Consider the following 27,719-nt stretch of genomic DNA (forward strand, 5'->3'; position numbering starts at 1 on the left):
ACTGTGCTGGAAGGCACATTTCTGGTCTCCCTGTGGTTGTATCAATATCCTTTTCCCACTGTCTGTGCAGAACACCACCACAGCTTTGAAAGTTGTTCTCATTCTGTTCCCTCGTTAAGATAGCAGCACCTCTTGAGTTCCTTTCAGCCCCGGGGATGAAGGAGGATACCTGCAGCCCGGGAGCGATATACAAGAGGCACAGGGGGTCCTGCCTTCCTGGCATTTCCCCTGCTGGGAGCTCCAGACGACAGCCTGAGATGGCAGCAGGGGCAGCCGAGCTGGGGAAGGCGACCGTGAGCGTTTGGGAGTTGCCAGCAGAGGGAGATGGCTGGCCACCAGCACACACTGCCCAGCTCCTCCAAAGCCAGCAGGTCCTGCTTGCAACCTGGAATTCCTATTCCTACGGAGTTTCCGTCCTGCCAGTCAGGGGAGGTGCACGGACTCCTCTGACACTTGCCATTCTGGCTGTGTATCTTCGCTGCAGCTGAGTACTTAAGACTTCACAAACTCAGAAGCCTGACTGCGCTGGTTTAAAGAGTGGCATTTTATGCAGATGTTTCCAGAACATAAATCTGAGGTGCCTGTGAACACAGACCCTTTCTAGCCTGATACATGCTCTGCAGGTCAGAAAAATGCTGCCTGATTAAAAGTACTCTTCGGGCTTTGGTGGGTCCATATCTTACTCTTCTGCTTTCTTCCCCCTTTTCTTCATTAAGTAGAAATGGATTTTATCCAGCCCATGTATTATGGCATCCTTTTCGTGTTGATCCTAGTTTTGCAGCTGATCGTCTAGAGAAGTGGGTTCTAGCAGCCTCAGTTGTCCGAGTTGTTCAGCACTCTGCAATTTAGGTAACTTTGGCAGGCATCAATCTTAATACACCTCCATGTCCTTTTTTTTCCCACCTGACCAGCATAATGGTGGGTAAGACTCATCATCTCTGATCAACAGCCTACAAATGAAGACCTTCATCCTGCAGTGGGACCACATTTTGCATGTGGCCCTGTGGAAATCCCAGTTTAGTTCTGGCAGTGAGACAGCCAGTTAGCTGTGAGACTTTGGGCCGTGACTTGGATGTCTTGTGTTGCTGTGAAATCAGGCTGCCTGCTTAACAAGCAGACACTGTGCCCGCTTCAGGCGCAGGGACTTCTGGTTCTCTTTTCTCCCTGCCAGCACCACATCCCCATCTTCTGTCAGACACTCCATATCACTTATCTCCCTGAAAGTGCTTGAGAAATTACTGCAAGACTTCCCACAGCAGACAGCTGGGAACTCCCATGGGAAAAGAGGACGTGTTCAAGGATAGAAAACCTATGGAAAGTGTCTATACATAGATTAAGTTTAAGGTAAAGGGGGCATGAGAAATGTTGCTGGAAGTTTCCAGAGGTTCACATAAATATCTAGAACTTCTAGAGTCTCAGACTCATAGGATCCATCTCTGCCAATAAATGAAGCAGTGCCCAGGATCATTCCCAGTTCCTGTTAAAGTGTTATGCCACAGTTTAAAAGCAGGGTCTGGCCTGCTTTTCATCCATGCCAGACAGCAGTCTGGCAGACTTGCCTGGGCACGTTCTGGGGTGCGAACAGCAGGGACCGTTCCCCATGGGCTGTCTGCAGGCAGCCAAGCTTGGAAACAGGCCTTTCCATGCCAGTTGGTCTCAGCACCTGTAAGTGTGACTGAGCATTTTTAATTTAATAGTATAGAGTCCCTGATAACTATGATAACAATGACCTTAGAAAGGAGCGAAGTTTCTAGAGAAAATTACCCTGAGGACAAAGCATTAAACCTTGGGAACTTGGGTGACGGACTACCTGTAGTTGTGTTAGATTGTCAGCACTGGAGTTGTGATTTGTTTTTTTTTTGTTTAAAAAAACTCACTTTTCGGTCCTTTGATACTTTTATAGGGCTGGGGAGCAGAGTATCACCGCCAGGATGTTACAAGCACGCCCTGCTGGATTGAGATCCACCTGCATGGACCATTGCAATGGCTGGATAAGGTGCTGACACAGATGGGCTCACCTCATAACCCCATCTCCTCAGTCTCTTAAGAATCATCTCTAGAATTTCCTTAGGATGGATGCTGTTGCAGGCAGTGGCTTATAGGATTTCCAGTGAACAGAAGCTTATATATGTAGATGTATGTAGGTGTAAATATATCTATACATAGTCTACTCTTTTTTTTTCATGCTACATTTTGTGGTTTCTAGTTATTCTGATGCCAGTACAATAAGTTTAGAAATTCAGGTATAGCATATCTGTTCTCTAGTATAAAATAAGCCAAATTCCTGCAAAAGTGTCAAATATTTCCTGTGAGCATCTTCATTCCCCAGCCAAGCCAGTAAACTGTGCGAATTCTCAGCACTTTCATGCGTATTCAGAACCTGAACTGGCTGTAGCTGTTCCTAGTAGGTGAAATTCACCCCTCTGCAGGCAACCAAAGTCAGATCTCTGCACCGTTTATGCATCCTAATGTCAGGTCTAAAAGAGTGATGCACAGGACTTACGCATCAAGATGACTTTTATCCCATGAACTGAAGGACTAAACTGCAATTCCAGTCTGTCTCCCTACTGCAAAGCACGATGGGACAACAGATCCCCTGAGGAGCTGAAGCACCCCTGTCTCCACTAGGATTTGGCACGAGGAGAGAGCCCTCAGGACACGTTCAGCACTGGAGCCTTATCAGAGCATCGTGGACACATCCGAGTAGCCTGATACTGTTAACACAGTAGCGTACAGTACTGCTGCACTGAAAAGCAACAAGCTCCTAAGGAAAAAATTTGAAATATATGGCTGTAAGTTTAAAAACTAATTAACTTCCAGTGCTTTTTTGCAAAGTACTTACATACTTGCATATGTATCCGGCATGTAAACTGAATCCTATCCATTATACAGTATTGATGTAGTTTGTTTTAAAGTTAGGACTGTCTGTAGTTAGACTACTGTGCTGATATCAAGGGTACGTCCAAAAGGGACTTGAACTGTGATTCAGAAAAGGGAAATGAAGTGTGCATTGAAGAACGGAGTAATTACTTTATCATTCATCTTGGGATAGTCTCTGTACTGGGAACAGGAAGGCCCACGCTCTCAGGATGCAACGAGAAGGAGGTGGGAGTCAGCCATGTCCATCCTCTGTGCTGGGCCAGTCCTCCGGATCTGACTGCAAGGCTCGAGTTTCACAGAGAGGGCTTCCCTGCCAGTCACTTCGAACATCCCCGTGGATGGTTCCTCATCTTAGATACAGGCTTCATCATTTGCATGCTTTTGCCTCGCCTGCAGAGGATGGTGAGGCAGTGTAAGCCATGAACAAGTGAAGCATGAATCTATGTGCAGAACCTTTTTAAAAGCTCCTTGTCTGTGGTCCTTCTGTAAGCAGGGAAACCTATTGCCTATACTCTCATCCACAGAGCCAGCCTTATAAAATGCTGTTCACTTGGTAACCTTTCCTGAGGAGGCAGGTGAAACTTTTATTACGTTTTGATGGTCCCTGTTACCTTGGTGAAAGGGTAGAGGATTATTTCTTTCCAAGCATAACAGTCCACTGAAAATTGTTTTGCTTTAGGGGTCAGAAAGAGTGGTAGCTTCTCCAATCTCATTCCTCTTAGAACACAGCAGAAGTAACCTGAGAAAAAAAAAATATTTTACAGAGTGTTTCTTTTCTTCTCACACAATAGCTGGTGTTAGACCTGGTCGCAACTAGTTCATAAATCCCTTGGAGTAGATTAAGGTGAAACGACACCAAATAACTGGTATGAAATTAAGAACAATTTATTAATACAGGGAAAGTAGCATGGTTATAAGTGTCTCTTATCCAGCTCCCTGGAGGGGTAGACAGGGTGTTTTTCTCTTAGGGCATCAGTTTGAGTCAGTTGTGTAAATTCTGGCTCCCTCCAGGAGGATGATTCCCAATCTTTACCTTCTAACTCCTCCCAGAGAAATTTTCCTCCTTCAAAGGATTCTGATAAGGCTGCGTGAAGCCATCGGTTAATTGCCCTTTCAGCAGCTAATTGCTCTCTTTCACTTCTTAGCTGTTCCTGTATACCTTTGATCAGGTCTTGTAAAGATTTAACTGTTTCATGCTCTTTTGCTGATTCGTTTGTCTCTGCTTTTGGGCAGCCATCAGAGCAGCACCCAAAACATCACAGACCAACGCTTTCCCTTTTCCAAGCTTGAATTTTCCTTCCTTCATCAAGACCATAAGCTGGTCCACTACAGCCTGGGGATCATGCCAATTATTATGTGCCCATGTCATACCAGGAGGGGAAGGACGAGCGTTGTAGCTCTCCAATTTCTCTAGGAGAGGACTAGAATCCACACTGGATTCCCCCAGGGTAGTCCCACCTTTTGCATCATGCACATCAGACTCCCCCAGGGGGGTCCTATTTTTTGAATTCAGCATTATACCTCTGAGGGATGATATCTTTCTCCCCGGCAGACTCCCTTCTGAAGAGAACTCGCTCTTATTTGAGTCTGGGCACTACCAGTTACTTTACTCTTAGCAAGGGATCCTGTCCGTGACGCCAATTTAATGTTACGACCTGGTTGCAAGTAGTTCATAAATCCCTTGGAGTAAATTAAGGTGAAATGACACCAAATAACTGGTATGGAATTAAGAGCAATTTAACAATACAGGTAAAGTAGCATGGTCGTAAGTTTCTTGGGTTTCTAAAGGCATTGAGAAAAGAGAGAAAAGGAAAAGGAACAAGAGAAAGAGGATAGATAATATGAGAAAGAGGAAAAGAGATATCACCACCCTTGGATCCAGCGATGTAAGTTGTTTGTAGAGTTGGTAAATTGCTTGCAGAGTTGCTCCTCCCGTAAATCACTTGCAGGATGGGTCCTCAGGTGACCTCAGGTGACTTCAGGAGCAAGCGCAGCAACATCCCAAGTGAGGAGTTCTAAATACCTTAGGTCATTTGCGTGTGAGATAGGAAAGGGCGGTAATATCCCTCTTGTCTCCCCCCTCCACTTGCTTCTCATGCTAATTGGGACGCCTGCGCATTTGTAGTCTTAGATTGTTCTCGAAATGAGTAGGTGGTCCCCCAAGAGGTGTCTGGTGGTGGTGATCCCCCCTAGTTGTGGTGTCCGCTGTATGACCCCACTTCTGTGCAAGCGTGGTTGATACCTTCATGTTACAAAGATGTAGGTTGGCCCCAAGGAAAAGACACCATCCTGCCTCCGCAGGACTTATCTCTTCCACCAGCCAGACGAAGAAGGAGCTTCTCCATCCATCAATAATTGATGCTCCACATCAATTAAGGCACAGCAAAGGTATTGTTCTGCTCCCAAGGCCCTTATCTCTTGCCAGACTTGCAGGCCTCTGCAGCATCCATCCCCTCCTCCAGCCAGAGTTGTCAAACAAGTTGTTTAAGGCATACAAACTCTGTCCGTCACAGCTGGTGCTACACATTTTACTGCATAATTAGAAGAGGATGACTGAAATCTTCAGCTACATCACACATGCAAACCAAAACTCTGGAAAGACTTTCCACGTGTTTTAGATGCTATGTAATACCTGCTATGGGGTGGTAATTATGAACAGAGGAGAAGAACCAGTAAACTAGCAGTGTTACTTCATTTGAATGCATCTTCAGCTGCCTGCAGAATTTATAGAGCACAGAAGGATAAATTATTGTTAAGTTTGAGCAGTAATAGCAAGTTGTATAAGAGATTTGTAAATACGAAGAACCCATTTGGCATCAGCAGTGTCACTGTGGGGTAGGAAAAGCTTTACAGTGTCCTGCAGCAATGAAAACCAATAATAATGTTACACAGAAATTCCAGGTGTGCCGTTTACTGTTTCTCAGACTTGAGAGAGATCAGTTTGGAAAGAGACATTTTCTTCAGCTCCCTCTCATCAATGTCACTGTACCGAGGTACTGGTAACATGTTTTTTAGCATGTTTATTGCACCCTTTCTTCTCCAGTAATTTCTCTGTGCTTTTCATGTTGCTCATCCTTTTGCTTTCTTAGCAGCTAAGGACAGAGAAAATCACCTCTTCTGTCCAGGATCTAGCTCTGTCCTTTATCCTAGGTTTTTTCTTACCTTTTAGGCTGAAACCTCCTTCCTCCTAATATAAGAGAGAAGCCATGGGGTTGCTTTTAGACTTTCCCAGCATTGTCATATTCCTCACAGAGAGCAAAGGGGGATGTTCTGAGGTGCTTCTGCTCTTGGGCAGCTCCAGAACCCAGTTTCTTGCCGATGTTGCAGGGGAAAATTGGATGGCCAGTGCAGAGAAGCAGGTTGTTCTGGGGCATCATTCGTTTCATCATAAGGCAGGTGTTTCAAGTAGGTGAAATACACCACGCTCTGAGCATGCTTATGTCTTCCCATTGAGTATAAGGGGAACTCGGTCACTAGCTCAGAGGTGGACTGCTGTGTTGGACATGTCCAAAAGTAGGTGAGGTGGGCCCTAGGGAAGGCTTGGTGGCTTTCCCAGCCCAGTAATGATACTTGCTCAGTAAGTGTCTGTGTTGTTTAAATGGAAGTTGGTAAATTCGAGCAGTTTGTCCTTTTCTGTATGTCTACTTTTACAGTAATTCTCATACAAATAGGATTTGGCTTCAGTGCCGTCCACACATGCATCTCATTGAAGGTAGTCACCTTAATATTCCCTAACTAGTAAGTAAAGAGGCATTTCTGGAGCATGATTCTTCTGGCCTGTTTAAAATGTCTGCATTAGGATGAGATGAATTTCAGCAAATTTAACTATTTGCTGGAGGTTTGATCGAAGGACCTGATTCTGGGCAATCAAAGCCAACAGCTATCTCAGAGTTGTTAGCATTTGGGATGGCTGGTATCACTGTGTGAACTCTTTCGTATTTTGATGGCGTCTAGAGGCTTAGTCCACTGTATGAAATGCTGTGCAAACACACAGCAGCTGACAGCTCCTTACCAAGAGAAGGGGAGAGCTCACATCACGAGGGAGACATGGTAACGGTGGACAAAGCAAACACGTAAATAGGAAGATGATCCATGCCCAGATGCAGTGATAAAAAGTAAGGCCAATAAACCATTTATTTCTCTTTCTTTTTGAACAAAGTCTCTCTTACGGGCTTCTCTACTATGTGATTTGAGATCAGTTAAAAATTCATGTTTCTCATAATTTACAGCAATGTAACTTTGTATCTCACTTTAATGTCTCCACATTTTGGAAGGCGATATTTTCTGCTGAAAGGTCTTCATGAACCTATCAACCTGTAGTCAATTTAAAGCCTTTAAATGCACTCATTAATACTCAAGCTTTGGAGATGATAGGCTTCCTGAGAGATTTAAAACTACTTACAGCGAGACTTCTTAGTTGAAGGCAGATTTTTTTTGACAGTTTTTTTGAGCCATCAACAATTCAAAGCCTCATGAAAGTTTCTGTGGAGAAGTGCCATGCATCATCAGGCAGTGGTGGGAGTTTGATCAGGCAGCGGCATAAAGCACATTCATCATGGTACGTAGACCATTTGTTTTCCTATTAAGTAGCCAAGAGAAGAAGACTGCTTAATTGCTGCCGGTTCGTCAGCAGCACCAGTATTAATGTGCCATTTGCATCCAGAGGTGACGGAAGCAATCTGGCACACTGATTTGGCTCTCCAAGCCAAAGGCAAGAGCTCCTTGCTCTGGAGAAGCCTGGAGAGCAGCCTGTTACTTGAACATCTGAACCCAAGCCCTTCTGGGTGAGTGGAAACCCCAGTGATGGGGCTGAGAAGATTTTTAGAGGACTTCTCGTTCATGGTCAGTTTCTGTAGCCAGAGGTGCATTGAGAGGTTGAAGGGGCTGGGGAGGAGGGAACATATGACCAGATATGCTCAGTGGTCATTGCAGGAGGTGTGAAGGCAGTATGTGCTTGGGCAGCCATTGTGTTCACTAGAACTTTTTACATTCACATCTAAACTAACCATCGAGACCTGTTTTAGGAGCAGCTTGGAGTACCACAATCCTTGATCTGGTGCTTCCTATACACACAGCCTGGCTGGGTACACCAGCCTCTCGATTAAGCCATTAGGTATTTAGGGGCAAATGGTGTCCCATGTGATACAGGGAGTAGGCTCTGTTTGCATCTGGGAACTGCACTTGCAAGGTTACCCTTTGCCTCGCTGCAGGACTAATGAGGAGTTCAGCTTTGGGCAGCCATTCAAGGACACTATAAGTACATCCAGTGTGTGGTCCCCAAAGAAAACTGCAGTCTGAACAGAAACTGCATGACTGAAGGACACGGATTATATATAGTGTCTACCTGGGAATTTCAACAAAGCAACTCACTTCATGCTTAGGTGGGAAATTGCAGTGCCCAAAGGAAGATGGAATCAGCAGGAGCCTTCACAGGGACACCTGGCTATGGAATAATATTTATAACAGGAACTAAGAATGGACAAGTGTCCTTACCTGAGAGCGACTCAGAGGTCAGGTCACCATCAAAAAAAACCCCAGAGTTGGTCCCATTTGCAGCGGGGAGAGGGGTCATATGAGACTTTAGATCTGTGAATAAAAAGCTTCTCAACCTTGAGGCTTCATTGCAGTCACGGAAACAGAGCTGCTCACTAATGGCAGCTCTGGGCATACCTTTCTGCAAGGTACAGAAAGCCTGAGTGGGCATTAGTCTTTGTTCGAGAGAGAAATCGCTTTATCTGTCTAGTCAGACAGACACTTCTGCATGTTGTGCACCAGCAAAAAACACAGCCTTTGGTTTGTATGGATCATCTACTCATAGGAAGCTCCAGAGCGGCCAGGAGCAGCCACAATCCCATTACCTGTTCACCGCAGGGCTTTCCAAACAGCTTGCCCGGGCATGCCTTACATTATATTGCCATATTGGGGCCACACTTTCCTGCCAGGGAGATAAGGCATATGAGAGTCCTATCAGGAGGACAACTCCATTTGCACCTGGGCCATGCTTGCAAACTTGGTGCCTGTACAGATCATGAATCTAATTTGCAGGCCATGTCTCTCATACAAGGTAGACATAACCACTATGTCCTCCAGAGTCAGCTACTCTTCCACTATAGCCAATGTGAACATTTGCAGCTAATCGTGAACATTTTTTAGATCTTGAGTCATAGTATTTTTATTATCCATGGATGCTGCTATTTTATATTCCATGTTAGTATTCAAATAATATTGCATATGAATTGCGTAGAAAGAAATAGACCAACCGGTTAATAATTTTAAATACAGACCTCATCAGCAAAGAAAAGCTAGAAAAAACTTGGTAAAGTCTGACCCCTTGCACTTTCACAGTAGTGAGCACATCATGTTTCAAAGTGTTTTTTTGATGCTAAAGTGTGTGTTACATCTTACTAATTCACAGTTCTGTCCATGAGATGCTTTGCACACAAGAGAGCAAGGGAACACATTGATAAGCAGAGATAATGCACATGCAGATAAATTTTCATCACTTACTCGAGCAATTGGGAGTTTTTAATTATTTATAATACTTTCTAAGTACAAGTTAAATGTACCACAGCATACTTTCTGCAGATAATTCAGTGTTAGCAATTTAATCTGTCATTTCAATATCGCTTCTGTGATATGAATTGGGCTGAGAAGTGAGACAAGAAAGTGAAGAAACAGGCCTTTTTGTGTGGATCAATGAAGCCAAAAGGTTGCAAATTCTATGCAGTCAAGGGGCCAAAATGGTGGATTTGGGCAGGGTGTGGGTTTTTTGTGTTAAGTGCGAGCAATCACAGTCTGGTGCAGAAAAGAACTGTGAATCATACATAGATTTAATAGTGTCAGTTTGGTCTATGAACAATTCTGCCCTCTCTGTCCCATCAGAATCAAGGCAAAACCTCTGCACTGTCCAGAATAAAGTATTAATCACAGTTAGTGATATTCTGTAAAACAGGGTAGATCACTTTATAAAGAACGCTACTTGGACTCTTGCCTCTCGAGCATGAAAAATCTCAGTTAGTTTCAGGAGCCTGAGAGATCAGGGCAGCTCAGAATCCTCCGATCAGCCCCAGAGTACCTATCCCATGCCCTGACATATCAAGACAAACAACTGCTAATTGAGTGGACATTTTCACAACCATTCCTCCTGCTGCATTTGATTTGAAGCATTCTGAAGTCAACGTATTTAGTCTGATGCTTGAACAGTACACTTAACACACTCCATTTTCTTTGGCTGGAATTATTCAATTGTAAAAGGGATTATTCACGTCTTGTGTTTTACTGTTAATAAAGATATTTCTGATTTAAGAGCTCTTCCCTTTCAAGTCTCCCATTTTTCTCTTTGAAAGACATTGGCTTTGGAAAGCTGTAGGTCCCAGTCTGATCACCAGCCACTTTGGGAACCAGAGCATTTAGAAAGCCTTTATTCATACAAGTCAGTCTTAGGCAAGAAGAATCAGTGATTTCACTGAGTAATGGGATGATGCAACACTTCCAGCAGAATGGGACGCTAGACATTATAAAATGGATTGAAAATTAATACAGCATAAAATCTGCATGTTATAAAGTATACGCATCCCTCACTGTGCTGTGGCAGATTTGAAGACTCAAGAGGATGGTTCAGCTTCCTTTTGAAGGAGGCAGCCCTGATCTGACAGGTAGTTCACAAGCAGCGATGCTGCCCGGTGGCAGAAGCCCTAGCTGTGGACTAGACTGACATTAGTGGGAAAACAGACTTGCAGTTGTGCAGGCCTCACACTGCTCAAGAAAAAAGGTTTCAATCTGCCTAAAAATCAGATTTAGTTCTGCAACAACAGAAGCAAGGTGGTAGAAGACATGACGGTCTTGGAGCCACGCGGACACTGCTGGGTTCACGCACAGCTTGGGAATCCCAACCGACACTCAGCCCGAACAGGACAGCCCTGTTACCAGCACATCTCCCGACATCTGCACCAGCCTGTCAGGCACCGATACCACAGACCATCAGGAATACACGGCAGCTGAGCTGCACCATGCTGGACATCTCTGCGCATCTTCAGCAAGTTTCATTTGTTTTGAGGTAACCAACTCATTCAGCACTGTCTTAACACTCCCAGTGCCCCTTTTCTACCATGTGGTTGGTATGTTTTTTAAAAAAGTTTAATCAGTTCTGTTCACCTAAATCAAAAGCAATTATTTTATTCTACAATTTCAGCCCATTACATTTTCACGTATCCTGACACACTGAAGAGAGTAATCTGATTTTACTTAAAGCTAAAATAACTTTCTATAACAAGAGCCTTGGAACACAAAAGCTTTAATGCCACCTAGTCAGAGCTAGCCATTTTAATATAGAAAAAACCCCATACAAATTTAACAGAACAAAAAAGAACAGGCTTTGTTTTTGTTTTTTAAAGAAAAACAAAGATTTTACTCAAACACTTATTGGTTGAGAACTGCTGATACAAAGTTTTTCAGTTTCTTTTTTAAAGAAAAACTTGCACAATGCTAAATACAATAAATCCCTACTGAACAGGTTCTATACATACACAAAGCACAGCTTGTAGAAATTAGTAAGATTAACAAATACTCCTGAAGAGAGATAATTCAGCAGATCAATCTTCTGCAATATTGAAGTAGTACTTTAATAAGCACCTACACCATTCAGATAACCTCTGTTTGGAAATGTGGTTTAATACAAAACTTTGTTTTAAAAACAAAACGTGGGATTCAACACCTACATAATACAGTGTTTGTATTCTTAACCCAGTTAATTGCAAGTTCATCTGAATTGGCTGAAAACCTGAGAAGTCCAGCACTAGAGCTGAATTTTAACTATACTTTCTTTTTAGAAAAAAAAAAAAGACTACATAAAGGAAAAAAAGACACAATTAACATTTTAGTTTTTTAGCTTTTAGATGCATTTGCTATTATGAGTTAAAAGCTTTAAAATTTAATTTAGTCATTTAAAAATGAGTGATATTATCATCTGTAATTAAGTTCCATTTCATGTATGAAAGGTTGGTCCTTACAAATAACTCCACAAAATAAGGTCCAACTCTCAGTTGCATACGTTCCACCTAATTCTTCTCTAAAGCATTTTGCCATTTACCTCTTTTGTGACTTTCAAACACAAATTCTTTTACATGTTTTGTATAGACAATGAAGCATTTCAAACCTACTCAACTTGCAGATAATCCATATATAGCAGGAGGATCACCTGATTTGCACTTTTCTGAGCCACTGAATAGACTTCCTGATGGCATGTTGTCTTTGCCTTTAGTGCAAGATTCTATTGGACACAAGTTTCTCATATCCCTGAGCAATTGGTGTTAGGTCATGCCACTGGACTGGCTCAAATTCAGGACTTTATTTCACAACTTCCACAGAAAGTAACTGACTGACTTCAACGATTATCATCAAAGAATGACTTGCTTAACAGTAAATCCTTATATAGAAAAATGTTAATTTAGCGGAAGACTTTGGTAGGAAAAGGGTGTACAGCTAAACAATATAAACAATTTCTATTAAAAATTAAACATTAAAACGAAGTTTTAAAAATAATCAAAAACCAGATTCCTCTGGATTTGCTCACAAGATTGCAGACACCCAAGCAGCTCAAAACCTCGTAAGTGCAAACAAGAAACAAGTGATATACATAAACAGTAGCAACTTTAGTTTTCCTTTGACCACTGAGATTCTTTGTATTTATATAAAATACACATCCTATTCCTCCTTCAGACTCATCAGCAGGTCATCAATCTGTTCTGATTACCCAGGTGCTCCTTGAAACTGTTGCTGCCTTTGTTCCAAAGCCTGCTGACTTAACAGTTGCTGCTGTTTCTGTAGGAACTGCACTACTTCTGGACTTCTGAGTAGGGACTGCAAGAAAGAGAAAGTGGACTTTAAAGAACTTAGATATATTAAATAGCTACCATAGTGATTATATGATAAGATTTTTCCATTAAATCAATCTGCACATTACCCATTGTGGTTTAACCCCGGTAGGCAACTAAGCATTGCACAGCCTCTTGCTCATTCCCCCCACAGTGGCATGGAGCACTGCTCAGCAATAACTAAAACATCGCTGTGTTTATCAACACCGTTTTCATCACAAACCCAAAACTTAGCCCCATACAAGCTACTGTGAAGAAAATTAACTTTATCTCAGTCAATACCAGTACACTCACATAAATGAGAGTTGAATTAAATGCTGAAGAATTACAAAATACGCTCACAAAAACCATCTAGAAAGTGTTTCAGGACATCAGCTGGTAACCAGAAGCAACATTAATACACATCCTGCAAGCAGATTCAGAATGTAAAGAATATACAATATCACAAAAAACAAAGATAGCAAACATGAGTAATCTACTGACATATTGAAAACAAACATTTTTCAATTGTGCTTCAGTTTCGAGCCAACTTCTGCATTTCCCACTGCAGATAGCTCAAAAATACTATAATAAATAAATAAAATACTATAATTCTATAGCAAAGCTCATGTGCCTGTCAGAGTTCAAGTGTCCAGATGATGCTCTTAGTCATATGATTTAGTTTTAGGTAGTCCTATAAGGAGCAGGGAGTAGGACTCAATGATTCTTATGGGTCCCTTCCAACTCGAGATACTCTATGATCCTGTGTTCACTCAGTGTCAGTAATTTCCCAACATTTCAAAACAGCAGTCCAGCCACAAGGAATAAGTTAAAAAAACCCTCTGCCTTCAGTCAAAAGACAGAAGTATCTAAAACTGTTTGCATCCACCTCCTGGCCCGAGCAGTCGCTGTCTGTGATCCAGCTGTGGTTGTTCACTCTCATTCCTGCATTGTGGCAGCACAAGTGTTGGTAAGGTCAAATGGCAGATCAGGCTGGGAATGGATCCTTCCAAAAATTAATGCAAGAAAAAGGTTATTCTTCATCTGACTTAATTCCCTAGACTGCTTGCTTATTATGCATGGTAACTTCACTGATGCAATCAAAGAGGTACTGCAATTCTGTAATCCAGATTTACATTCAAAAGGATCAGCAACTTCCAGGGCAGGGTCTAGAACTTTATGCTATTAGGGGCAATTCTGCAGAGATTGGAATTGAAAACAACCATTCTGCATGTAACTCACACCTACAGCAGCACTGAACAGGTATGATAAGTGAATCGGCCACTGAAAGCAGTTACTAATAACAAACAGGCTCACTGAATAGATGCGCAGCTGCCTTTTCCTTACCGTACATTAGCTTTATTAAGTCACTTCACTGCACAGAGTAGTTCTGCAGTAAATTCTTCTTTATCTGCTGCTGATTTATGACATCAAGGTGATTCAGGCTCTCCATCCACAACTTGCTGCTTCTCAGCCCCTCGCCTCAGCTTTCTACATCTTTATCTAGTGCAAGTTGCACATCCAGGCACACATGGGCAACCACAAAAGCCTCTCCTCAGAGAGATTAACCACGTGCAAGAAACTTATGAGCAAGCACAAAGGACCTGGCACTTCTAAGTCATAAACCCGCAGGCAGCTACCAGCGACATGCAGTAACTTTCACATGCAGCAATGTAAGGTATGGAACAGCCTTGGATGCAGCGGGCTGTGAGAGATCTTTCTGGGTCAGCACGCATCCCTCAGGTCTTGCGTTGTGTAGATACGCACAAAACACAGAAGGAATTCTAGAAGAAATGATGCTGAATGACAGAAACTGAGTCAGAGCAGAGAGAGAGAATCAAAAACCAGACCAAGGAGAATCTGAATCTCACTTCCCCAGAATACTGCAAGGAAACCTCAACCCTTGAAGAGCGTTGACATAAGTCTGCAAAAGCTCTCAACATCTCCTTATTTTAAGAGCTTGTTGCTATATTTCTAGAAAAAATAATGTTTCATTAAGAAGACACCTTTCAAATTTAATTAACAGGCAAATGGTCCTATTAGTTTTTAGAGAAAGGAGACTGTAAAAACCAGTAACATAGAAAGCTGTAATGAAGAAGCTAAACGAACAGGAAGTACTGAATTATTTCTCTTCATTGGGCTTAATTCTTTAAATATATTTAAAGGAGCAACAAAAGTGTTTCAAAACTTAACAACACATGCCATTCGCACAGACTACAAATATTACAAGTCATACTGTTTGCTTACACAGTTTGCTTTATCAATAATCATATATGCAATTTTAAGTGTGATATGATAGGTCTACAACTTTTAAGACACACCACAGTAATTAAAGCTTACATCAGACCTGAAGTCCATGCATTGTTCTATCTGAAGCTCTACTGAAAAGTTGGTTTAACAAGTTAAAAACATCTCAGTTATACTATAAGCACTATTCACCCTAAAGAAATAACCACGTCTATTTAGTTCTACCACAATACTCAACTTCAGTTAACATGGCAGTGATCATTAAATTTAGTCATCTTAGTATTCTTCACACATAGGCTGAGACACACATCTGCTCTGCAGCATACTTCAAATTTGAAAACATGCACATGTAGTCTACGATCATTAAACTGATTTTAATCTTTCACAAGGGTGACAGTTAAACACGGTTACACTGCAGCAGAGTTCAAAACCTCTAAGAAAACAAAACTTACCAGCCTCTTTTTATTCAATACTTGTTCTAAAAGAGTGGGTTTTGCTGGGCGATCTCCAATGGATCCTGTTCTCTGTTTTGTAACAGAAACTGAACCTTCAACACTATCCTGCACATGAAAGAAAACAAACAAAAAAAATAGAGAAGTGAGACTATAAACCCTGATGTAATGATACATTTACTTTTCACTACAGAAAGTCCCAGGAGTGAAGAATGTTTGCCTCTGTCTGCAGAGGAAAACAACATCACAAGAATGGAAACATTCTATTCAAGAATTGGCCTCTTCTTTCCACATTGTTTTCACAATTTCATCAGTCACAGTGAAGGAATGCAGCTGAGTTAGTCTTCTAAATTGCAAAATTAACCAGGTTACTATGGCTAGTTAATGGCTTGAATTTACTTGATTGCATTTCTTAAAAATGAAGTCATTCACAACTGCTCAATCTCCAGCTTGTGGAAGTGAATATTTAACATTTGCAGTTGGGTAGGAATGACAATAACACTTTTAATAGCAAAACAAAACATACTTCAGAATACTATTGTGGACTTGTCAAAGCCGCAGGCAAGACACACTAAAAGCTACATGTTTTTTTCTTTGTAAGTTTATTCTGTTCCTTGTACAATCACCAGTCATATGAATTAGACTGTCCTCTAAACAATGTGGGTCTATAATCTGCTGTAGGGAAAATATTCACGGTTTGGAAAATTTCAACCAATGTTGAATCCCATGTGTATTAAATTCTCAATTTACTGGCACTTCCATTTACCTGAAACGGTTCAAGCAAGAACAACAACAACGAAGTATCCCAGTATCTTTCACTTCAATCCTGACCACAAAAGTGAAAAAATTAAACTTCTATGAGGAATCTAACTCTTGACACCACAAGATAACAGTATCTCATGGGGCTTTGATAGACACCAGTGCAAAAAAAAGCACACTACATTTAGCACTAAATATCCTCCTTTCTTCTGCAAGTTCAGGACTTAATTTCGTAACATTCAAAGCAACCTGCACTTGCATAAACTGGGAGAAGCAAGCCTGCTCTCTTCTAACATGCAATAATCACTATTTCAAGTTACAGGTCAAAAAGTCTTAACCCATCACTACATGAAATGCAGCAGTTTTACCCTTCTCCCATACCATCCCCCCTTCTGAACTAGCACAAGTATCTGTGTAGACACATCATGAACTGAGCATGATGAATTACTAGGAAAGGAAGAGAGAAGAGGGGAAATCATGCTGGTATATAAATCTAGAACACACCCACGTCTGGAATACTGTGTGCAGTCTCTGTTTTCTCACCTAAAAGAGAAGTAGCTACTAGAACTAGAGAAGGTTCACAGAACAGCAACAAGGATGATAAAAGTACACAACTTTTCACTTGGAAACAAGCATGCCAAGCCTTTTCACTGCAGGAAGGAAACTACTTAAGAAGCAAGCCCACCAAGTAAGTGTCACAAACTGAACAGGAATAAGTCATTCATTATATCTTCTAATGTAAACACTAACTGGCAAATTAAGTTAACAGTAATCAGGTTCAAAAACAAGGATATCATTCAAACCAGGTAGCAGACCTGAAGAAACTATCAGAATGTAATGGATGCTGAGAGTTTACAAGGGTTCAACAAAAATCTGAAAAAGTACATGAACAGACATTACTTAGAGTTACAAAATACATCAGAAAACCCACACCTGGCTCAGCAAGTCCTTTGAGCTGAAAGAGAAAGAAGCTGGGAGAATATTCCCTAGCAGCATCAAATACACTTGCTTTTTTCTTATGCACCTAATTCATGGTAGCTTTTACAGCTAGACAAAAACAGAGTCTTTGGTGCAACACCCACTATGGTTACTATTATATTTATATGAAGAAAAACAGAAAAAGGAAAGTTTTTTGATGGTTACTTTGCAGCTAGATCAGTTTCCAGTCACACAACTCCAGACACGGCTGTGCTGACAAAAAAGTGTTGGTTTTGGCAGGTGTGCCAGGTAAGATTTTTTTCTTCTGCCAACCACTATTTTATACTTGTCCCTTCAAGCACAAACTAGCCAGCAAAAGTAAAACCATTTCCCTCTTTCTACCTCATCTAAATACAAGATCTTAAAAGCTAACTCAGTACAAACCACCATCAGAAACTGTGTTATCCTGGCTAAGTCACAAACTGTAGAAAAAAAATATCTAAAAAGCTGAATGTTAGCATCAGTTCTCCCACTGACAATATTTCCCCACCTAAACAATACACATAAGGTTATGAAAGTAAGCACAAACTATTAGTGGTCTAAATATTTAGCTGCCGTTTAATATAAAAAAATCAACAGCTATCCTGAAGAACATACACTTATTTTTATATACAAAATAATCTGATACTCAACGGTCTTTGTTAACTTTAAAGCCTCACATTTCAGTACTAACTGGGCAAGACGACTGACATCCCTCTTAGATCTATACTTTCATCTTTCCTCCTGTGAAATAAACATACGCTGCACAGCAAAGCATCTTTTAGCAAGAATTTTTTTCCTGGAATCTTCTGGTATAGTTGTAAGTCGGTACAATTTATATCAGAGAAGAAAAAAGAAACTGGGTTTGCTCTTGCACCAGAGGAAGAGCCAGCTCTAGGACTGTCCTTCGCTGCCGGTACCGGAGGTTCCTTCCCTTTCCTCTGGGCAAAGGTCCCGTCTGACACAAACCGATTTTCCCGGGGAAGCCCCCGCCCGCAGGGGACCGCACGGCAGCCGGGCTGCCCACCGCCCTCCCCACCCGACGCGGCCCCAGCTGAGGCCCACACCGCCACCGCCCGCCCCCCGGGGCCTCACCGCGGCCCGCGGGCCGCCCCCCGCGGCGGCCGCCCCGCCGCCCCCCAGGGCCTGGTCGCTCTTCTTGCGCTTGTACTTGTCCTTGTATATCTTGTTGCGGTGGCGCTTGCACATCCAGGGCTTGCGCTGCTTCACCACCTGCGTGGTGGTCTCGCTGCAGCCCTGGTAGGTGCAGCTCTTGCAGCCGCCGCCCGCCGCCGCTTCACCGCTCGAAGTCGTCGTCGTCGTTGCCGCCGCCGTCGCCTCCTCCTCCTCCAGCTCCTCTGGGCTGGCCGTGCTCTCGCCGCCCGCCACCTCGGTCTCCTCGCCCGCCTCGGCCTCGCCGTCGCCGGGGCCCCCCAGCTCGTAGAATAACATGACGCTGCCGCTATCGGGGGGCGGCAGTGGCGGGTCGGCGCCCGGGAGCGGCAACACCGGCAGCATCGCCCCAGCCGCCGCCGCCGCCTCCTCGCCGCCGCACGGCTGCATCACGAGCAGCGCCAGCTGCGGCGGCGAGGACGAAGAGGCGGAGGAGGCGGAGGAGACGGAGGAAGAGGAAGCGGCGGTGGGGCTGGCCAGCAGGGCGCCAGTGACCGTGCCCGCCGCGCCCGCGGCCCCCGCGGCCCCCGCCGCCTCAGCCCCGCCGCGCCCCCAGCGCACAGGCGCCGCCCCGCCGCGCTCACCGCGCGTGTGCCCGCGGGCCGCGCACGCGCCCTGGCAGCCGGTCAGAGGAGAGGCCGCGCGCGCTATCTTGCCGGCCGCAAGGCGGGGCGAGCGCGCATGCGCGGGCTGAGCGCGCCCGGATGCGAGGCGCGGGAGGCGGGGTCACGTGCGGGGCTGGGGCTCCGCGGTGGCGGCGGAGGCCCTTGGGCGGCTCTGTGGGACTCGGCGTTCAGGCTGCGACAGCACCAGCGGCGTGAAGCCATCGTGTCTTCCCAAGTGTGAAGAACCCCCCCGTGGCCATGTCATGGTCACCATAGCAGTTTGGCCCCGTCAGCCTGCTCAGCCCCCTGTCCTGCTGTGGTCCTCTGTTCTGTGCACACACACCCAAACTGTCCTGCCACTGATCTTGACAGGTGCTGTCCCTGGGCTGTACGTGTGTCCTCACTCTTGCCACTTCCAGCTGGAGAGTGGGGACACGGGTGTAGTTTGGTTTCCTCTCCTACTTGGCCTTTTTATGGCCTCCAGCCCACTGTTGCTCTTGTAGCTTTCAGCTTGCTGCTCCTTGTCCTTTCTTCATCTGTGTGTGGATTCTCTCCTTGGCTCGCTTCTACGTGGCTCTTGGAATGCCTTTTCCCTATTACAAGCTTCATTTGAGCAGCTGAGACCATCTTCACCCAATTTGTGCCATTACAAAGAGGATTTTCCTAACCATCTTTATTCTGCAATGTAAAAGAATGCTATATCTGTAAGCTTAGCCATTTTTTCACCCCTCAGTCCAGTCCTTTTTGTTGCAAAGGTCTTACATTTTATTCCAAGAATAAATGCAATTATTGTGCCTACCTTCAGTTTTCTTTCTGCTTCCTCCTTCTGTGTCACAGGCACTTACTTTTCCTTACTCCTGCAGCGAAGTCCCACTGACCTCCATCTCCTTGATCACCTGCTGTTTGCCCCCCTTCATTGTTCTTACCTCCTTACTCTTCGTGGGTTCTCGCCTTTCTCATTGCATGCGCCAGTTCATCCCATATTAAAGAAACAGTGCTGATCCCACTTGTTCTCTAGCCATTACCAGAGTTCTCTTTTCCTGTCATTAAGGTAAATGATTACGCTGTTTACAGTTGTAGCCATTTGGTTTCACCCTTGACCATGTCTTAATACAGTTCTTCCTTGTTTGTCAAAATAGCTAATGACATGGTATAGTCCTACACAAATCACAATGAACTGAGTAACTCTGTCCTCATCGCCTTTAACCCACCAGTCACCCTTAACATGGGCAAGATGACTCCCAGCTTTATTTCCCAGTTGATTTCTTTTGCTTTAAATGTATCTTGAAAGAATGCCTACTTAAAATTCTAAGTGCCCCGACATTAATTAAAATAAAATCAAAAGTAATAATGAATCTATACCAATAACATTTTTCTCCAGCCACGCTCCTTGCACATACTAATTAAAATGCAAATAAGAATTGGGAAGCTGATACCCTTTAAATCCCAGGAAGAATTGCTGCTTGTGCCCTTCCCCAACACTTCTCTGAAGCTGCGCTGAGACAGCTAGGTTTGGCATGGGCCAGTCAGACCAGTAGATTGAAGTAGTTTGAGGCTAAATGAGAAAATTGTTTCGAGAGTGAAGGTTTCCAAGCAAATGCTCTGCTGAAAACTCCCTCTCTTTTTGAATCAATTGGATTCTACCTCAGGCACCCTGGTAACACACGGGGATCTCGTTGGAGAGTGTGCTTGGAAGCATACTTAAGCTCCTTAGTTCTTGTTTTCGTCATGTGAGGAAAAAAGAACAACAAAAAAACCGGAAAACTAACAATACCTCACAAAGATATTGATGTGGTTAATTAATTAGCAAATCGATTTGATATTTAATGAGCCTATTACTGGACTGGAATGTGAAGTATTATCCAGTTCTGTTTGCCGCAGAATCTTATCATCTACTTACTTGAGGGCACAGAAATATAAACAGGAATTAGATCAGGGACAGCTAACAAATGAAGCCCTTCTTAAAAAGCTACCATTGATGTTTTTTTTTCTGCATGGTTTGCTCAGAAAGGAGAAACATTGTGATGGAAAAGAAATCAAGCAAAGTACTAGTTTCCTTGGGCTGCACTTCTGGCAATCCAGCTCTTGGAGAAGGAAGGTCATTTGGAAAATTTTGTCACTAGTCTGTACATCATTGCCATCCAGCCAGGAGGAGCTGCATCATGTTTTGCCTTCCCAGGTGCAATTAAGAAAAAATGCCAAATGTGATTATTGAACTCTAAGAAGTTTGTTTGTCCTTAGGCTGACAGTTTGTTGTTTAAATAGATTCTGTAATTTTCTGCTGTCTCTTTCGTTTGTATTTGTGAAATAGTTCATTTTAATGTTCTAGATTTCTGTGCTAGTGCTCAATATCCAGTTCTTAATTGTCTTGGGAAACAACGTATTAAAAAAACAGATACAGGATAAGATTCAGGAAGGTAATCACCACTGGAGAGACTGATCCGTCCTGCTTACAGATCAAGATAGTACTAATTATTATAGCTACAGTAGTATTTTCAAATTGTGATAGTTACTTCAGCATTTCCCTATGAGAGATGATATGAGTTCTGTTCACTCAATATCTATCTATCTATCTATCTACCTACCTACCTATCTTTTACACGGAAGTGCATTTGCTTTTATCGTGTGTTTTAAGAGCACAAACCATAATAAGAACTTCTGTGAAAAGTGAGACTGTGAAATTCGTACATCTGGTGTTGTGATATCCCTACAAAGAAAATATAATTTGAATGCAAATTATCTTGTAAACTAATTGCTCTGTTATAAAATGAAAAGATCAAGTCAAGGGGAGCATCTGGGTTTTTAAAACAGCTATGGAAGTTACTTGAAAGATACAAGGGAATGAAGACTGCCGGAGGAGGCTGAGAACTAATGATTTTAAAAACAGATTTCTTTAGAAACCTGTCATTTGGTGAGGGAATCAAAATGTGAGTATATAGTCAAAAGAAATTTTTCTACTTTATTGTACCTCTTACTGCCTAGCAATCTCACCATTTATTCCTCCTACCTGCTCTTGGGGTTCAAGTCAAATTGCACCATGGTGCAGTCATTGAAAGGTTCAAAAGCTCAGCAGCCTCAAAACAGATCTCTCCTCGAAGGCAGGCGGAGTGCGGAGTGATCAATATGCTCACTGATACGAATTTCCAGGTGACAATGAGTGCTGAAGTCTTACCGTGAATAGCAAAGCAAATGATTTTAAGCTACTGTAGTCAGTTTGTTAAAACTTGTTTTTCAGATAAGTGTACAACAGTTTGATGCTAATTTTATCAAATCTTATAAACATCCCTTTTTACACTATTGAATTACTTCTGTTTCCCAAGAATACTAGGAAGTCAGATACTTATTAGACTTTATGAATTACAGATGAATTTAGTTTTGCAAATCATGGAAAAAAATTATAAATAAACAGAAGTTTGGTTTGCATTTTGGATATGTATTCTGGTTTTAGGATATGTATGATAAAAAAAAAAGGCCATCAGAAATGGGTTTCTTTCCCCAGACCCTTCTCATTTTCCATGGTTACCTTTGTCCCATGATAACAGATAAATAAGTCTGCTAAAAGTAAGCCTCCCCTTTCATTTATTTACATTTAATTAGACATAAATTAACCAGCTTATAAATAAAAATAGCATTCACAATATAATAAAAACAATCAAAAATAGAGCTGAATAAAAGTGTGCAGGACAGGAGTTAAAATATGCCTTGAACCTCACTTTGGATATTTATTAGCCCCTATGATCTCAACAGACTTAATTACTGGAACACTTCTAAATCTCAGAACAGTGTTTCTTTGACACCCTTTTCAATTGCTGAAGTAGACCTTATCAGGAGCCCATTTTATTATTTTAGGTGATTTCCATTCACAGTGAATGGATGGGTGATTATTGCTTTTAGCACCTGAGCAGGGTCAGTGTCATTCTGGATGTTCTCCCTCCAAGCAGAGCCAGCATCCTTGAATGTGTCCTGAGATGTCTCATGTTCTGTGTGAGTCATGATATACACCTTTGTGGTATGGAACAGTTATCACCTTGGGAGAGCTCCCTATCTGCTAATTCTAGTTATTACTGTTTTACAGATTGATTCCTTCTCAATCTAAATCATTCGATTCAGGCCTGCTTTAAAATAATGTGCCAGAAGATCACTCCTTATAGCCAAGAAAGCGTAAATAACAGAGAAGGAAATTGCTTACCGTAGCAAAAGTAGGCATAGTCACTCTGCTTAATGAAGCAGTAAACATAAATAATGGGATAAATTTACAAAACTAAAAAAAAAGGAAAATGTAATGAGCTCAATTTTAGACTATGAAATATTCTCTTCCAATAGAAATAGGGAGAGCCTCACCTATTAAGAAAGTTGAAACTAGATGGAAGCAAAGCTCTAGATAAGGGAAGAAATCCTCAGTTAGCAGGGAAAGATGTCAGATTAGCTGCTCTGACCGTTGCTAACATCTGTCACTGCCAAATACAAGCAACGTGTACCTGTATCTGAATGTCAGCATCTTTTCCTTCCTCTCTTGTGATCCACATCTTTTCTTCTGGTCAAACATGCAAAATAAATAAATTATGAACGTTTGCCAATGCAACAACTTCGTTTGTCAAAGTCTCTGCCCCAGTCCTGGCCAAGGGAATGCGTTTGTGGCCCCCAGCCGGCTTGCAGGAGGGTCCTCGCTGGCCAGGAGCACACATAGCTTTCTGACCCACGGCCCTGACAAATGAAGAGGCTCTGTCAGCATAAGGGGTGAGGGAAAGAAGAGAAAGCAGACCTCTGCTGCGGGCACTGTGGAAGTTTCTCAACGTTTTCAAGCTCGCAGCGGCGGTTCAGGGTTTCGTTGCAATTGAGTTTCTCTGGTGCATTTAGCTTTGTGGTGTCACCTTCACCTTGCTGCCTTCAAGGAGGGCTGGCAAATATTTCGTGAAGGTGGAACATGATCTAGGTAATCCTGCGCTGGCAGGGGGATTGGACTAGATGATCTTTCGAGGTCCCTTCCAATCCCTAACATTCTGTGATTCTGTGTGTGATTCTGTAATTGGTGACATTGCTCACATTTTTTGACCTCAGTGCTGATATTCTTCCATGATCTAAGGGAGCCATGCCCTGGGATCACTCCTACCATACAGTTACTTGCACAGGTTGTGTTCTGAGTAGTCTTTTCTCACTTTAATCAAGCAGTGAAGTATTTCCTGTATAGTTCTTATTTTTTTACATGTCATTTCAAGCAAAATTTGGAAGATTTACTTTTGGCATAGTTATCTGGACAGCAAAATTTATATTTTTTAGTTTTAGCTTAATGCCACACATTCCTCACGTGTAAGTGTTATCAAAAGTGTCTAGTCTTTCTGAAAGATGTATTTCACACTGGAGAGTCCCCTTTGTGGGTGAGGATGGCTCTAACCCATTAACAAGAATTTCTTTCTTGAACTGGAGCTATTTTTGCACACTTTTCTATCACTTTGTTGAAGCCGTGAAAGAGCAACTTTGCCAATTCTTCTACACAGTCACAGAAGTTTTCCTGTTTTGTTTTTCAATATGAAGTGGGGGAATTCTGTTTTGATTTGTTCTGTTTAAGCCACCATTCTTTAAAAAGAAAGAGAATCACAATCCCTTTGTCTTTTTTGTACTGCAGCGATGGAGAGAGCTCCCATTCTTCGAGAAAGGGAAGGACAAAGATGTAGAATGTTTCTGACACAGGGAAATGAAAATGTCCTGGTTTATGAAATCGCATGTAAAGAACAGTCAGTGAATAAGATTTGTAGGCTCTTCATTTACATGCTTTGCTAGCCCACTCTTCTCCTTTACAGAAAGTCAGGGAAAAAGCAGTGGAATTCATGGCTTTTTAACTCTTTTGTTGTATTCTGCTCGATAACTTATTCCTGTGCTCTTTGAAATGCTTGGCAAATACAGGTACAAAGGGAGTTCATATATAGGGACTTCAGTATGATCAGATTCAGACTATCAGAGATCAAAAGGGACTCATTTTTGCAGAAGGGAGGGAAAGGAATTAGCACTCTGCAGGACTGAAGCATGGCTTGATCCTCAGAAAATAACGAGTCCGTGCCTAAGAAGCTATTTCTTCTCTCTTTCTCAGACTGATGTTACACGACTTGCTTATTTAGGAACAGGAATAACATTCTAGACACGTATGCTGTCTTTGTACTGTGTGAATACAGCTATTCTCTGCCTTTTGTCTTGACAGCCAAGAACACATCTAATTTGAACCTGAATGCCTGCCCACAAGCATCCAGGATTAACAGTCTGTTGGAAAGTCCTTGGGGACCCACCTGTTTTCAAAGCCATTCTATTAAAGCTGGATATTTAAACAGTGTAATTCTGGAGGAGTCAGGGCCCGGACTGCCGACTGGATCAAGATGGTTCCAAATACAGGAACCTGACACCAGCCCTCAGAGAGATCAAAAGGGAGTCATTAATGGGCCATCAGAGCACTGCTTAGTCATTTGCTTATATCTCTTAATTCCAATTGCCTTTATCCTTCTTCTCTTTCAGAGATCTAGGGCCAGATCCTTGGTTAGTTACTAGCTGCCCTGGGACTGCTACTTCACATGAAACATTTTTCTCAAACATTGAGTTTATTGGTCCTGTCACGCAACCTCACCTCAAGCAGTCATATTGGTTTATGGCCTTTTTACCACATTGGCATTGCAGCTACATACACCTGATGCAAGTATTTCTGGAGGCATATCAGAGACTTTGTTGTAATTCAGCATCAAAAGCCATTTCTAGGCAAAAATGCTCCATGTATTTTTTCAGAAGCTTTTTGTGAACCCAGAAGTCTCTGTAGCCTGCCAACCCATTTGGCTGAGGCACGTATGTTTCTGCATAATTCTTACCCATTCCAGACAGAAGGATAATCGTTGTGATTCACAGGCGGAACTTCTCTCAGTTGGGATCAATGGCTTATACTATTCAGTAGACACTCAGACTCTGTCCAGATCCTGGTTATTATTTTAGAAGCAGTTATTGGCATACAGAAAGCTAGAAGTTAATTTGGTCACTGCAGACTTAATGGCTATACTGAATAATGCTACTGGCTGCATATTCTGGTACAGGAAAATTAGTGAAGATTATGTTGCTTTGTACATTGGAGATGATCAGCTTCAGATCCAGAATTTTCTCAAGAAGAAGCAGATATTCATGGACCTTTGTGAAGGAGTTACCATGTTACTTCAAGGTATAGCACTCAGAGGAGACCACCTCCTTAAGGAAGCAGAGCACAATGTTCCCCTTTGAACAGTGCCACCCCGACTGCTGCAGATTTTCAGTAATTCTCTTGAGCACAGGGAAGTCAAGCTGTTTGGACTGCAGTGGTGGAGTGTTGTATAATGTTTTTTATGAGTTGACGACAGGTAATAAACATTATGAATGATACAGAGTAAGTGACTTGCAGAAAAATAGGATTCCTCAGTTCCCAAGGGCCATAGGTACTGTCTTAGAGGAGAAAATGAGCTGTTGAGTCTGCAAGTTTAAGGCTCCCTTACAGGGTAGAGGGATTCATGGTTAACTATATGGGAGACATGGGAAAAGGGCTAAGGGGTCTCGGCACGGTAAATGTTGAGAGAAGTAAGGACAAGTCCTTCCCAAGGACTTTGTATATGTAATTATGAGCTTTTTTTCATGTTCTATATAGACGGTGTCTTGTAGGCTTAATGAATTGCTAACATTCAACATTTTTTTTTGTACTGTTGCACGAGCAGTCTTATAGCGGTCTATGCCACACAGTCAGTCTCTCCTAATCATCCGCTGGATTGTGTTTGGAAGGGAAGGGAAAAATGTGCAACCTAGGCTTTTCTGCCCTCCACTCTCAGTTTTCTAGACCATTTTGTCCATCCTGTATAAAGTTGGGCATTTAAATTATTGAAAGCAGAGTAGGGATCTTAAAATGCTATTTGAACATTCTCAAACCATTGAGGGATTTTGTTTAGCTCCACTTATATTAACATAAGGGTAATTATGACTTATCCTCTCTTGAACAGAATGGTGTGTATAAAAAAATTCTCACTACTTCTAAATGTTCCTCCTTATATTGCAGCTGTTGTGTAATGTTATAAAATAAAGAAAGTGGTTCCCATGGTATTGTTTTCTTCTTATAAATTATTTTTCACACAAGGGTTTTCATGAAGACAATTTTATTCCAAGTAACATGTGAAAGTTGACTTAAGGACCAGGTAATTCTTGCTGGGCTGCTTTTTCTCAGTAAAGATTTGGAGGTGATGTTTAGAAACATGTAAAAGACTGACAACTGTAAATCTGTTCCTTTTTGCTTCTCTTTGGCACTGCCACTCCACTAAGAGGTTCCTCCACTTTTCTTTATCCTGAAATGAAGAGGGCCAGTAGCTTCAGGCCAGTGCTTTGAGGATAAAGCTAATTGAGAGTCTGCAGTGTAAGGAGTACACAGGTGCAGGTTTTGGACTTCATTGGTGCTGATGAAAAATGCAAATGCGGCACTTGAGATAATAAACACAAGCTGGAAGTTTAGATCATTGTGCTCCTCTGAAATTACAAAAGATTTCTAGTTGCAGAGAATCTAAATGTTACAGTCTGCTCTTTCATCTATTTTAAATAGGCACTATTGCTTTGATTGTTTTTAGAACAGTATTAATAAAGTGAACCTGTGTCTATATATGTTTGTTTACTATCTAGTATGAAGGACTGCTAATTGCCCAATTTCAGCTCTGATTTAAAGCTTGAGCAGCCTGATATCCGTAAGAATAAAGTCAACCCTGCCAATTTCCACATAGCTATGCAAATACCACTCAAAGCAGAATTTGGACCTACAAGCT

The 27,719-nt window shown here is 42.3% G+C and overlaps 2 protein-coding genes across 3 annotated transcripts in view; one reads left to right on the top strand and one right to left on the bottom strand.

Moving 5' to 3' along the window:
* The window catches only part of SMAD9 (SMAD family member 9), a 44,396-nt gene extending 34,216 nt beyond the window's left edge, over positions 1 to 10,180 (top strand). For both annotated transcript variants that reach the window (XM_068421493.1, XM_068421502.1), the window contains exon 7: positions 1,904 to 10,180. In XM_068421493.1, coding sequence (XP_068277594.1) covers positions 1,904 to 2,047 — 144 coding nt within the window. In that variant the 3' untranslated portion in view covers positions 2,048 to 10,180. The remainder of the gene's footprint in view (positions 1 to 1,903) is intronic.
* Positions 10,181 to 11,024: 844 nt separating this feature from the next.
* RFXAP (regulatory factor X associated protein) lies at positions 11,025 to 19,146 on the bottom strand. Its single transcript, XM_068395320.1, has 4 exons — positions 18,976 to 19,146; positions 18,242 to 18,934; positions 15,431 to 15,538; positions 11,025 to 12,738 (listed from the first exon to the last, which is right to left on the bottom strand). Exons 1-4 carry the CDS (start codon positions 19,144 to 19,146, stop codon positions 12,628 to 12,630), a joined length of 1,083 nt encoding a protein of 360 aa, XP_068251421.1. The 3' UTR covers positions 11,025 to 12,627.
* Positions 19,147 to 27,719: the final 8,573 nt, after the last annotated feature.

The sequence above is a fragment of the Nyctibius grandis genome, chromosome 2, assembly GCF_013368605.1.
Source record: "Nyctibius grandis isolate bNycGra1 chromosome 2, bNycGra1.pri, whole genome shotgun sequence".
Classification (NCBI taxonomy): domain Eukaryota; kingdom Metazoa; phylum Chordata; class Aves; order Nyctibiiformes; family Nyctibiidae; genus Nyctibius; species Nyctibius grandis.